This window comes from Schistocerca serialis, chromosome 4, assembly GCF_023864345.2.
Source record: "Schistocerca serialis cubense isolate TAMUIC-IGC-003099 chromosome 4, iqSchSeri2.2, whole genome shotgun sequence".
In the NCBI taxonomy this organism is placed as follows: domain Eukaryota; kingdom Metazoa; phylum Arthropoda; class Insecta; order Orthoptera; family Acrididae; genus Schistocerca; species Schistocerca serialis.
Window position 1 is genome coordinate 620,921,220 of NC_064641.1, and position 14,247 is coordinate 620,935,466.

General features: G+C 40.4%; 1 protein-coding gene across 1 annotated transcript in view; it reads left to right on the forward strand.

Annotated features, from left to right (window-relative positions):
- The window catches only part of LOC126474640 (aminopeptidase N-like), a 196,818-nt gene extending 190,988 nt beyond the window's left edge, over positions 1-5,830 (forward strand). Inside the window, exon 17 of the mRNA XM_050102118.1 lies at positions 5,674-5,830. Within this exon, the coding sequence (XP_049958075.1) occupies positions 5,674-5,826 (153 nt within the window). The 3' untranslated portion in view covers positions 5,827-5,830. The remainder of the gene's footprint in view (positions 1-5,673) is intronic.
- Positions 5,831-14,247: the final 8,417 nt, after the last annotated feature.

The window sequence follows — 14,247 nt, forward strand, 5'->3', positions numbered from 1 at the left end:
AAAATTCTGTATAATGTGATTCCTTTTTTGAAACCTGGTTACTTACAGAGTCTTTTTCATTTATGCAAAGCCAGAAGACACTTGGTATTAGGTCAGGGGAATAAGGAGGTTGATAAACCTCAGCTGTGTTGTGTTTGGCCATCAATTGAGAACAATGAGTGGGTGTGTTATTATGGTGAAGGTGCCAACTGTCCACAGCTCACAAACCTAGTGCCAGGATGGTTCCTTTAAAAGAGCATGGATGACTTCCTTTCCCATCCTTCCCTAATCTGATGGGACCAATGAAATCGCTGTTTGGTACCCTCCCCCAAATCAACCAATCACAAGTCTGGCTGTTTGCATCTCACTGCTTCAGTGAGAAAGTGATACAAAATCTCTTGGTAATACTCCTTATTGACATTAGTACCTTCTGGGGTGTACCTGTGAAGGACCACACCATTAGAGTTGTAAAAGATGGTTAGCATGGCTTTCACTATGCTGTAGACCTGCATTGCTTTTTTGGTTCTCAGGGGTGATGGATGCTTCCACTTTGACTGGAACTTTGTTTCTGGGTCGTACCCATAAGCCCAGGACTCGTCACCAGTGATCTCTGCGTTGAGAAAGTTTGGATGACTGTTCACAGTATCCAGCATGTCCTGTGAATACTCCAATGAAAGATGCTTCTGCTCAGTTGTTAGCAACTCAGCACAAATTTTGCTGAAGTCCTTCTGAATCCCAAATGTTTGTTTAAAATGGAACGAATGGAACCAACACTAATTTCAACCTCATTCACAAATTCTCTGATCATGAATAATCCATCTTGCATTACCAGGTTCCTCACGTGATCTATACCAACCTCATTTGCATATGCTGAGGGTCTACCTGTACTTGCTTCACTCACTGATAAGCAGCTTTCTTTGTAGATGTTGCACCACTCCTTTATCTCTGTGGTACATGTTGCTTCATCCACAAACACTTGTTAAATCTTGCAGATTGTTTCAACCTGATAATCGCTGAGCTTAAAAGATAATTTGGGGAATAATGTTGTTCCACTTTTTCTGTCATTTTGCCCACGTTACAAAATCTGACAACTACCACTTACATGTGTTCAGCTGCAATGGCTATAAAAAAAATGGTTGTTTCTGCAGTCATGAAAAATATCAGGCATGCACACTATGTATGTATACAAACAGTGTGTGTGCACACCCTAATACCATTGTTAGATTCAACAAAAAAAGAGGTTCGATGCATTTTGAATAGCCCTTGTACATTCTCATTCCATTTTATGTTGCTCTGAAAGGTTATACCTAGATATTTAGTCAACGTTCTGTACCCCAGCCCAACACATTTGAAGACCCAGGGGCTGGTATGGACATTGATGATGGTGACTGGGGCATTACTGCAATTGTGGACACTGCAGTTGTCAATGTAAGCACCACTGTCAGCCATGTCTTTCCAGCTGACCTGTCAGGGCTTGTAGCTGCCCTTTAAAGTTAGCAGCATGGCCAGTTTGTCTATTAGTTGTGATTTCTCTTCAATTCTTATGGATCTCGCTACACTCCATTGTCTTAGTTCTTCATTCAATACGCCTTAGTATTTCAACCTTAGTTTGCCCTTTGCACTTGTTATTCTGCTGTGCTGACTCAGTTGTCTGTTGTTCTCTCATGCTGTCCGTTTTCTTGTGGGTCACTGTCAATGGTCTCGGCCAGTTGGCCAGCCACAGTTGATTCTGAATTCATTTCCAAGCTTGTCCAATTCCCATCATTGTAACTGGTGATGAGGTAAACGGTTGGTGGTGTTCGTGGTGTTCCATGGATGTCAAGCTCATGCAACTAGTCGAACAGCAATAGCAACAGCTGCTCCTGTAGCAGCAGTTGTTCCAGCAGTTTCAGCATCAGCAACAGCAGTTCTAACAACAATTTAAAGTTTTGTCCAATTGCTTACAGATTCAGGGTTTCCAAACCATCTAGGCTGTGGTCACTTCCCAACCCGACTGCCACCCACTTGTGCTTGCGCCATTTAATGTCATTAAAGAAGATTGAGACATTTATTTGCGGTGGCTGACACCACACTTTACCATTTTGCAGGTTTTGGATGACTCTCTTTGACGATCATCCTTCCTTTTTTGGGCTCCCCGGAGATGCTTTCGTTGCTAAAGGAGAAGTGGACTCCATTCTCGCCTCCAGTTGCACTTATGATCGAAGAGATGTGGTAATTGTTGTCCAATAATTATTTGCAATGAGTCCATGTGGTCACATTGTGCACTGAGTTCCATTAATACCACAAGGCACCTAGTCAGCCGTACCATTCATGGACAACAGATTTTCAAGGGTTGAGTCAGTATTGTAATCTCACTTGTACAAACTCAGCTTGCAAAACTTCATATGCAGATTCACTGATCTGAGATGTGGTCCAACTTGCTTCTGATCTGGAAGTTTGTACTGTAATCCCCCAACTGGACAACCTTTCCCTATACAATATTTTGAAAATCATACATTCTTTTGAGACCACACAGGCTGCAAATGAATGCATCATACCTCGACCTCAGGTAGCAACGATCCAGCATAATTCCTTTATTTTGAATGTCTCTGTAACCTCTGAATAGCCTGTCATGACTCGTTGAGGTAAGCAGTGGGGTCTCTCATCATGCCCTGATTGCCTCATGTCACACCTGCATGCACACTGTCCAGGTCATTGGGCACACATTGGGCACACATTGAGCATTATGGGAAACATGAGCATCTCCTCACTGTTTGTTATGAACCATCAATACAGTCAGATTCCACCACCCATATGCATCAGGGAATGGTGAATGAACTTCAGGCAGCTGTTTCTCAGGGTGATTCTTCTACTTTTAAGTTACTTATGACCCCCATGGCTGCAACCCAGGACGTCTGCTACTGGCTGGACACAGGAGAACGGTTTCTTCGACCAACCTCCACATAAATGCTCGTATTGGATCCCCTGACTTGGCCCCACCCTTCCTTATGTTGGTCACCTATGGTAACAGTTCAGTTCCTCTCCAGGATCAATTCATAGTCAACAATACATAAAAACTGGTTGTTCAGTTGATAACTCTGTTTTTTGTTGATAGACACTCAGCTGGCAACATTTATGGCCTCAGTGCCTTCTTTCTGTTTGGGTTCGCCATCACTGACAATGTTTGTGTCATTATCTAACATGGTTCCCTACTAGACCCTGACAACCTGTAGTCTCTGTTTGACCCTGACCTTGGGTGCACCACAGATTTCTAGGCCCATATCTCCCTATGTGCTAATGCTGCCTCAATCTTTTGCCCCTGGCCCACCCTCACCATGCCTGGGATCACATTCATCTTGACTTCGCTGGCCCCTTTCTGGGATCTATATGGCTCATTGTCATGGATGCTTATTGTAACAACCAACGTGTGGTCAGCATGACGTCCACCAATGATGGTACTCACACTGCTCTCATCCCAGTTCTCTCCATTGAAGGGCTTCTTCACACCATCATGTCAGATAATGGGCCCCAATTTACTGCACTGACTTTCAAACAATCTTGTGCCTCAAGTGGCATTAAGCACCAATGTAGTCCACCATCTCACCTGTCCTCCAATGTTAAAGTGGAGCATATGGTCCGTACATTTAAGCAATAAATGTTGAAAGTGGTGGGTACTTCCAAGAAAACAGCTGCACTCACACTATTTCTCAGCACCTTCCATTCCACTTCTGTCCATGACCAAGGCCCAATGGTGCTCTTCCACGGGTGGCAGCCACATACTCTCATCCATCTCCTGGCCACACAATTGATAGAAACCCGAACCCAGCTTGCCAGGCACTTTCTGCTGGGTGCAGCCATGTGGGCATATTCCACCTTTCTGCCTTCCTCAGAATCATCCAGGGTGCTTCCGACTCTATGTGCCCTTTTGAGGGGGAGGGTTCTGGTACCCCAGCCCAGCACATTTATAGACCTGCTGGATGGTATGGACATCGATATTGCCAATAGGTGGAACTGCTGTAATTGCAGGCACTGCAGTTGCTGATGTAAGCATTGCTACAAGTCACGCCTTTCCGGCCAGCCTATCAGGGTTTGCGATCACCCTTTAAACTTAGCACTGTGGCCTCTCCATCTGTTACTTGGGATTTCTTTGAATTACCATATAGATCTCACTACACATTGTTGTCTCGGTTCTGAATTCCCTTCTTCTTAGAATTCTGGTCTTTGTTTGCCCTTTGGCCCTTGTTATTCTGCCATACCATTTCCATTGTCTGTCATTCTCTCGTGTCACCCACCTGTTGCTCTCTGGTGACGTGCTGTTGATGCTCTTGGCCAGTTGGCCAGCCACTGCTGGTTCTGAAGTCATTTCCAGACTTGTTCATTTCCAGTCACTGTAGATATGAATATGTCTAGCAGCACACCACTAATAATGTGTCGGAATATAACAGGACTGTGTTTCCTACTCATCTGCATTAACTTGCATTATTTCACGTTTAGAGCAAGCTGCCATTAATCTCACCAAACAGAAGGTCTATGCAAGCCACCTTTATCCTACTATGGTCACTCAAAGAAAAATAGATTACTGTACAAAACAACATCATAAGCAAACAGACACAGATTGCTGCCTGTTCTACCCATCAGATCATTTACTTATACAGGGAACAAGAGCAGTCCCATCACACTTTCCTGGGGCCCTTCTGACGGTATCTGTATGTCTGATAAACTCTTACCATCCAGTGCAATGTAATGTATTCTGCTACTCAAAAATTCTTTGAGCCACTCACATATCTAAAACTTATTCTGTATACTTGGATGCATGTTAGCAGTCTGCAGTGTGACAGTGTGAGAAAGGCTTTCCAGTAAACTAGGACTATGGAATTTGCCTGTTGATCTTTAATCACACCTACAAAATGTTACCTTAAAGAACTAATGACACAAATACCTATTAATACACCAATCTCTTCATTAAAAGTGGCTTAAAGCCTAGGATCAATCACCACAAAGGTGTCAATTTCCAGATCCTGTCTAGAGTTGAAAAATTTGTAAGAGGCATCGTCAAGCTTTTTTCTTTCCAGTGAAAGTCTGGTGAAAAGCAAGACATGAATAGCGATCCTTGTAATTGGAAAAAACAGGTTATGACATAGATTGTTGAAGAGTTTTGGCATGAATTCAAATTTGCCATGAATTTTCTATTGGATGAGTATTCGCAGTCACCTTCAATAAATACTCTTCAATTGAATTCATACTGGACTAATAAAAGGCCATTTATTAGTCCTTTTAATCAATTGGATAAATAAAATTACAGGTTAAAAACATTATATTGCATTGTGACTAAATGGCAGACTTATGCATAAATGGGCTACATATTTCAGAAGCCTGGCAAGGCATATGCGAATGTAGGCACCACGTAGAATGATAACAATATTGTATAGACAGTTAAAGTACAGAGTATAGAAAATAGTCTTAAAATAATAAATAAATGAAGCAACACAAAGAATCAACTCTCAGGCTTAGAGTTACTTACCTATCCCGAGTCAGACACACGAGTTGCTGAAGAATTGTCTTTTTAATGATTTATTGAAAAAGAAGAGTACCATTGTCCATATGATTGCAGAAACTCTCAAGGTTTGCTTCACATTACTGCATGACAGGAGAAGTAGACAAAATTCTCAAGACATTTGACATATAAGTGTTTCATACATTGTGTTTCTGTTGCAGGCAAGCTTGCTGGCAACCTCAATGGGGAACCAAAGATTGGCATCAGCAACATCGTCAAGGCATACTACCTTAGCGCATTGTCATACCTTGCGGCATGCTGCCTCTCGTTGGTTACGGCATTGGATACAACAGCGACAGCATAATTCTATTTGAAGAATGTGGCATACACCTTGCTATACAAATCTTAAATGATGTACAGTATAAAAGGAGCTGAGTGCTTCATGTCCTCAACTGAATTTTTTTCATTGTTACCTATTCTCAAGATCCTTTTACCATTTCCCAAAGTTGCCTGCTGGCACATAGAGCATTATTCACTGCACAGGAGGGACTTCATATTTCAGCGGGAATACTCCATTCCAACAAAAACAGACTGTATGTTTACGCTGTATCTTTATACTGTCCCTAATCTTAATGCAAAAATTTGAACAATTATTTTCAGGTTAAGACATAGCTGCAGATTCTTGTCTATTCCTTTAAACAGAGATCATTGAACTTCACACAGAAGTGTGCCTGCTCTACAAGAATTTTCAATTTAAATTTCGCATAATCATTCAGATACGTTTTTAAGTTAAGACACAGCTGCAGATTCTTGTTTATTCCTTTAACCAGAGATTATCAACTTCACTGGATAAAATCCAGTCCCACACACTGTTCCTAAAATGCTGCCTAAACTATGAAATCGCTCCCTCCCCCAAATGGCCTACCCATAAATATACTTTTCTGTATGCACTCCACCCCTCCATTCACAATGACCTTCACATTTTAAAATTCCACCAGTCTCTATCCCTCACAAACCTGATACTGCAAAAACACATCTCCATGGCACAGGCTTCCCAGAACCACCTCTACTCCCTTCACAAGATACTGGTACAGTGCAATACATAGTACACACATACCATCTCTGAAATTGATACCCTTGCACTCCAACACTGGAGGAGCTTTGCAGACACCACCTCCATAAACTATCCAACATGTTGACATCCTACTCCCTCCTTGGCGCACCACTATGCATCAACAGCCATCCTATACACTGTGAACCCCTTGCCATCCCCTCTTAGCACCCAGACCCTGCCTAGCTGACCTCTTAAATTTACCACATCCTGCAAAACTCCCTTCCAACACTCCACAAAACGCAGGACTCAAACAAACCAAAAAACTGTTATTATCCTATCCACTAAAAACTCCAGTCCCACAGAAGTTTTAGTTCTATCCTAAGTCCTCACCATCAACCTCATACAAAAATTTAAACACATTAGACTTGACAAAGACCTACTCTCCTTCTCCAGTTATTTCAGTGGATAAACTTCTTGCAACTAATCCCTCCAACCAAAGCCAGCCTAATCCCATCACTGAATCGTGCCTCTACCAGTTCCTACCACCACCAAACTATGACCCTCTCCACCTGTCCCCCTCACAACTAACCACCCCATAGTCAGCTTACAAGAATTAATTACCTCCAATTTGGTCTTGCCAACCTTCCCCAGAGCCCTTCCTAAGAACAACAACTAACCACCCCATAGTCAGCTTACAAGAATTAATTACCTCCAATTTGGTCTTGCCAACCTTCCCCAGAGCCCTTCCTAAGAACACTAACCTTTCACCAGAAGGGAGGTCAGCCATACACAAATTGGAACACATCCTGACCTAATCATCCTACCTGTAGACAGAAGTTCCATCACTGTTGTAATGAGTTGCAGGGACTACCTGACAGAAGACTTCTGTCAACTGCCTGTGTGCTCCATCTACAAGCTCTACCAGAGTGATCACATCCCAGAAGTCCACCATAGCCTCTAGTGCCTACTGAAATACACAGGACCTTCCCAGAACCTCTTCCCCAAGTTCATCGGCCTCATCACTCCAACAACACGCCACACATGCTCCCCAGAATCCCCAAACCCAAAAATTCTGGATATTCCAAAGTAGCTGGTTATTGTGCTCCCAATAAAAGAATTTCTGCTCTTGTTGGCCAACATCTCAAACCAACTGTACAAAATTAGCCTCCCACAGCAAACAGACTAACCACTTCCTTCACTGACTCTCCACCATACTCACCCATTTACCGGTGGATCTCTCCTCATCCCTGTTGATGCCACCTCCCTATATACCAACACCCTTCTTGCCCATGGTCCTACCGCTATCGAATACTATTTGTCCCATTGTCTTTCAGATTCCTAATGCACCACCTCACTCCTTTTACACATTAACAACTACACCCTGACTATCAACAATTTTTCATTTGAAGGGAAGGTAGGCAAACAAATCTGCAGCATAGCCATGGGCACCAACATAGTGCCTACCTATGCCAACCTGTGTGTTAGTCTGTTGGTCGAGATTGGAATTACAGTGCTGGGAGGCAGCCCAACAGCTAACACAAAGAATATGAATCGGCATGCAATTTGCATAATGAGAGATAATTACTACTTGCAGTACTGTAAATAAAGCATGAATTCTTGTTGAATCTATATTGGTGCCAAGAACCGTCTTTCTCATAGTGTAAGAAAAATACAATACAACATACAAATTCTGAAGTCACAAAAATGAATAATGTTTATAGGCTAACTTTTCTTACTCAGTCCATGAAGATCTTTTAGAATGTCTGATTTTGCAGCAAACTTGGCGCTTAACAAAAATTAAATTGTTCGATTATTACACATATGTATTTAATAGAAGTCACTATTCTGTTGCACTGATTTCATTAATTTACCTCTAATTTTCTGTGATTGCCAATCATGTAGTCCATCCACTAAATCTTGATGATCAGCACATATATTTTTTAAGATGTTTTGCAGCATGGAAGATATTACTGCCTCTTCTTATGATTGCAGGCAAAAGTCATGCTTATTTATGAATCTTGGAATATTTTGGCGTAATAAATAAAATATATTCTTGCAGCTCTGATGATTTTAATATATGTATTTTTTTGCATTTTTATGCACACATAGCATTTACTACACATTGTTGATGCCTGAGTAATATATACACATCCTTTTTATGTGATATCTTAAACATAAGTACTGCCAAGTAAGACTGAAACTAAAGTTGTTTAAAAAAATGAATATTCTCCGGAAATTGCTCTTCTGTTACAAAGTTAATTTTAAAAGCCTATGTTTGCTGTCTTCTGTGGCAATGTATTGTTTAGGTATTACACAATTGTCCCCCCTCTACATCGACATCGTATGGAGGTGTAGAATGTTAGGCAGGCTCATATGTTTCATTGGTTACTATCTGTTACCATTTGGGGGGGGGGGGGGGGGGGACGGAGGGGGAAGGGCAAAGCCCTTTATTTCTCGGTCGTTTAGATAGGCTTACATCATGATAAGTGGAGATGTCGCTTTAACTTATTATATGTGTATATACTAACCCAAATAATTAAAAGGAAACTAAGTTATAAAAAAGGGGGACAAATATAAAATACTGTGTATATTCAATAACACTTGGTTTAGTCAAGTCGCTTTTATTATTGCGCCCATGTGCATGGCAAGTAATTGGCGGCCTGCCACTGGGTCTTTTAATGGTTGCGTCCTTGCTGAATACTTTCAATTCGTGCATGTCCATTTCACGTGGATTGGAACAGCGAAGTAATCATGTGTTGCAACAGAGATTCCTCCACAAATATTTGTTCATTTCTTGGAAACGGGGTGCGTGCTTGTGGTAATTTCGATGCTGTGACCTCCATTTTTACGGACCGGGACCCATTGTTTACCCGTCGTAAAACGCTTATTCAGCAGAGAGGAAATCCGTCGATCAGCACCCACCGATAAGGTAAGTTCCCATACAAAACACTTCTCCATTTATTCGTGCGTGTAGTTCAGTAAAAGTTATTGTAGGTTGGCACACATGTACTAAGCATCAACACATGTAACTTTAGAAAAAAGATTCACTTTCACACAGATTCCTTTCCCAATTGCCGTCCACCTTTATTAATCACTTATTTTGCATAAAGCGACTGCTTTTGTATTCTGTTACTCTTTAAACAAGTTGTTACTTACATAGTTAAATTTTAATACATTCATATGTTACATATTTTGCTGAAACTCCACTCACATTTACTTCACATTTTAAGTTGGGGAATAGTTAAAACGCTACAATCATATCAGTTTAGTTTGTAAATAATAGATTCATTTACATTCATATTATAGAATAAAAGTGCTTAACCTCAGTTACATCGATCATCCTTATATACACATATATATCCATTAGTTTGTGCACCACAAATCTTTACAAAAGAAACATTATACATAATTCCTTTCACTTTATTTATGGGAGCTTGTTATTTATTTATGGGAGCAGGTGGGAAAGCATCAGCATCTGCTTCAAATACACTACGCACTGCTTGCCAAACTATGCTTAGCGTCACCTCTAGGAATGAAAGGAAGAATCTATTTGACTACAGACCCATCGGATTAGTCAGGAAAGCACACATAACTCAAATACCATGTTACAAGTAGACTCTCAATCAGCATTGTTCATGGTAGATTCTTTTTATGTTTCTACTATATGAAATAGACATTGTTCACTCCAGATGATGTGTAACTTAAGTATTCATGACATGTGTTTCATTTCCACAAATGTTGTTGTCATTTGACATGAAGAAATTGCGTGAGTTATTTCTTCTTGTTGACGATACAAATAATTTTTGAACATTTATGGTAAGTTCCTATGGGACCAACTGCTAAGGTCATCAGTCCCTAGTCTTACACACTACTTAATCTAACTTAAAGTAACTTACACTAAGGACAACACACACACACACACACACACACACACACACACACACATGCCCGAGGGAGGACTTGAACCTCCAACAGGGGAGCCACGTGATCCGTGGCAAGGCGCCCTAGACGGCACGGCTACCACATGTGGCACGAATAATAATCCTGTTCATAATGATCTCTTTCTCTCTCTCTCTCTCTCTCTCTCTCACACACACACACAGTTTCTGAAGCAGAGACTGTACCCTGTATGTAAGTTGGCACCTTACCTGTTTGGTAGTATCAAACCTGTATCATTACGATATCACTTACTGGGCTGCTACTGCATATGCTTTGAATCGTTCATTCATATCACTTATATGTATAATATTTCTTACGACTAAATTATATTCGCTTGAGGTGAGGCTCGAGAACTTGTATGGTAGTACCATGTCACTCTCTAGGCTTATTATTTCCTCCTTCACGCCGATTCGCTGGGAATGCACTGGTCGCTGAGCCGGCCAGTGTGGCCACGCGGTTAAAGGCGCTTCAGTCTGGAACCGCGCGACCGCTACGGTCGCAGGTTCGAATCCTGCCTCGGGCATGGATGTGTGTGATGTCCTTTGGTTAGTTAGGTTTAAGTAGTTCTAAGTTCTAGGTGACTGATGACCTCAGATGTTAAGTCCCATAGTGCTCAGAACCATTTTTGAACTGGTCGCTGAAAAGAAAAAAATTTAACCTAACTTAAAACTAAATGTGTAGTAGCTCAGCAGCCACAGATTCAGTAATTCTTTTACGTTAGCGTGCAGCCGTTATATTTGCCTGTTTAGCCCAGTACATCACCAGCTTCACTTATCTTTACCCTGTAAGGAGAAGTATCCACAAAATTCTATAAAACGTGAGGTATTTATGCTCCTCATCTTTGGATCCAGCTTTCATCTTAGCTGTCATCGTTCATATCCTTAAATGTATCTTACATGTTCACTTTCTGTAAGCACATGTACATATCTGTATATAGTAGGTTAACATAATGTAGATATTACTCGTCCCCTGTACATTTCCTTAGTCCAACATTGCATATATATATATATATATATATATATATATATATATATATATATATATATATATATATATATCTATATCTATATATATATTAGGTGTAGTCCACCTTAAGTTTATAGTTATAATATAGTTATTCTTTCTTTCTTTCTTCCTATATGTATACAATTCTTATAAATATGTTGTGGGCGAGTTGCATTTAATTTTGTTAGCTGGCGGTCATTGAACGTGTCAGCTGTCTAATAACTAAACCTCCTGCGGCATGTGCGCAAGTCGCTTTCACCTCGTCTGCTGATGTAGCTCACGGTTGCGATTACACCCCAGTGCGTGTGGCAAGTTCTGCTCTGCTTCGCCGCTCCTTGAGTCAAACGAAGCGCTGTATCATTAACGTCTATCTCAATTTCACTTACCTGCTACTTCATATATGAAAATACAAATAAAATCTCTTATATCTGAACATGTTTCCTTAACACTAGTATTCAAAAGAAATCAGAAATTAGATTACTATTATGCACACTATGTATAATCATTTTCAAGAAAAGTACTTGTGTCAAAAATATTTAACCCATAGTATTCCCACGCTTCATGGGTGTACACTATGAATTCCTCAATGTAGTTCTCAGGAAGTCAACGCACCGGTTTTCTGAGTCAGGAAGTTTGCGATGGAATAAAACACCTTTGTATTCCCTGTACCACATTTTTCACCTGTCGTTGCCTTCCTGTGTTAGTTTTTTTTTGACCTTGCTCCATCTTAGGTCCTGTCGTTGCATGGTTTTCATTTGTTTATAAAACTTACTGTAGTCAGATTGCGGTATTTTGCTTTGTATAAGAAAATTTCTTATCTCAGAATCCAGTTCCAAAGTTCAGTAAATCCATCTAGACCTTGAGGTTACCTTGATAGAACATCGGCAATGATGTTTTGACTGCCCTTGATATAAATAATTTCAGAGTTAAACTCTTGCAGTTATACACACCACCTTGCCAATCTCCTGTGCACTAATCTGCATGTCAACAAAAATGAAAGGGATTGGTGATCACAAAATACTTTTGCACTCTTACTCCATAAAAAGTACTCAAATTTTTTGAATGCCCACACTACTACCAAACTTCCCAATTCTGATTCAGAATATAACTTCCTGCCTCAGTTAATGTGCGGCTAGAAAAACTAATTACCTTCGGCAGTATCTTACCATCTTCCTCTCTCATCTGGAACAGACATGCCCCCAGACTCCGCGAGGAGGCGACTGTGCACAAACAGAAGTCCTTCTCCATATCAGGGTGACTAAGTATGTTTGCATTCACTAATGCCGCTTTAATATTATTGAAATCCTCTTGGTACTTGTCATCCGACAGCCATGGTTTGTTTTTTCGTAATAAATTAAGCAGGGCGTCACTGCTCATCAGTTGTTTGGATATGAACTTACCGGAAGAATGATGCTAATCCTAAACAAGCTTTAAATTGTTTCTAGTTTCTAAGAGCAGGACAATTGCATATGGCATGGAATTTCTTAGGCTCAGGGAGGATACGTTGTTCAGAGATAATGTGACCACGAAATTTTACCTTTTTTCTGCCAAAGTCAAACTTTTTTAATTTGGCTGTCACCTTGTGTTCTGAAAAACGTTGTAAAACTTTCTCAGTCAGCTGAATGTGTTCTGACCAAATGGGAGTGGCGATTAACATGTTGTCAACATAGTCTGTAAACTTGCGAAGTAGCTCTGGTCCTAGTACTTAATCTGGGATTGCGATGAATACACCTGCACCTATATTCAGGCCAAATGGCAGGATGCAGAATTCAAAGCTTCTACCACCGCCTACAAAAGTTGTGTACTTTTTACTATTTGAATAGAGTTTGATTTGTCGGTAGGAGGTTCTCAGGTCCAGTATGTTAAAATACCGGGTATTATGGAACTTCAACAGTTGTTCATCAAGGTTGTCAGACCTGATTTGAACTGATACTAGCATATTATTAATACCCCAAGCACCCAGCACCAATCTTACCGATCCGTCTGGTTTACTTACATGCCAAATGGGGCTACAGTAAGGCGAAAAGGAAGGCTGAATGATCCCCCATTTAATCAGTCAATTAATTTTTCTCGTACTGCCTCTCATTTCATGCAAGGAATGGGATATGATGATAGATAAAAAGTTTCATCTGGGTAAACATCCGTTTTGTACAGATAATCCTTGATAACTCTGGGCAGATCTGTAAGTTCCTGTTGCTCCTGTTCGTTTAAGGTGCTGGACTCACCTTTTCTCTACCATTTCATAGCTTACATCTGATTCTGGCACTTGTTCCTTCTAGTGAGTGTTTACAAATAATGCAGTAGGAAATACAAATTTAACTGTGTACTTTAGACTCCTCCTTTCGCTTAACCTTCTTGTGTGACATTTTTATTAAATCGACAGAAAATACCTATTCGTTTACAATAAAGTAGTGTTTACCACTTCCTGTGTCATTTTGAGTCTTATAAGTTCTAAATGTGTCCATCCCAATCATGCCATTTAGTATTAATTTGTTAACGATAAGGAAATTACATTTGACAGTAAAGTGTCCTATTTTCAGTGGAATCAATGCTTGTAACTTCACTACTTTTGATTTGTTTCCAGTGGCCGACTGTATTCTACAATTTAGCACTGGGAATGTGGGAATTTTACTCGTTTCTTTAACTCTTGGAAAAATTATGTTGACACTAAGTTAGTCATTGCACCTGTCTCTCGAACTAAGTGTACTTCCATGTAAAATATTGTTATTTTTATTATTGCCTGTACTTACTCTTCATACAAGTTTTCCTGAACTTCCTCCTCACGTCGGTATAAATC